Raw genomic sequence first — 259 nt, 5'->3', positions numbered from 1 at the left:
TAGAGAAACTCTTCCCACACTGTTTACAAGAATATGGCTTTTCACCTGTGTGAGTTCTCATGTGTACCACTAAGGAACCCTTACTAATGCAATTCAGCCCACATTGCTTGCAAGAATAGGGATTCTCACCTGTGTGAGTTCTCATGTGGGTAAATAAGTGAGACTTATAACTAAAGTATTTCCCACATTTTTTACAAGCATGTGATGTTTTCCCTTCATGACTTCTCATGTGGGACAACAAACTGGTATTGTGTTTGAA

General features: G+C 39.0%; 1 protein-coding gene across 1 annotated transcript; it reads right to left on the bottom strand.

The window, feature by feature from the left end:
• Positions 1 to 6: 6 nt before the first annotated feature.
• On the bottom strand, positions 7 to 247 carry LOC106512853 (gastrula zinc finger protein XlCGF67.1-like; the record flags this gene model as incomplete). Its single annotated transcript, XM_014001368.1, has 1 exon — positions 7 to 247. A coding segment is annotated over exon 1 (223 nt), but the record flags the coding sequence as incomplete, so codon positions are not given.
• Positions 248 to 259: the final 12 nt, after the last annotated feature.

The sequence above is a fragment of the Austrofundulus limnaeus genome, unplaced genomic scaffold, assembly GCF_001266775.1.
Source record: "Austrofundulus limnaeus strain Quisiro unplaced genomic scaffold, Austrofundulus_limnaeus-1.0 Scaffold21318, whole genome shotgun sequence".
Lineage (NCBI taxonomy): Eukaryota > Metazoa > Chordata > Actinopteri > Cyprinodontiformes > Rivulidae > Austrofundulus > Austrofundulus limnaeus.
The sequence above is the reverse complement of the archived record's forward strand: the minus strand, read 5'-3'. Positions and strand labels throughout refer to the sequence as shown.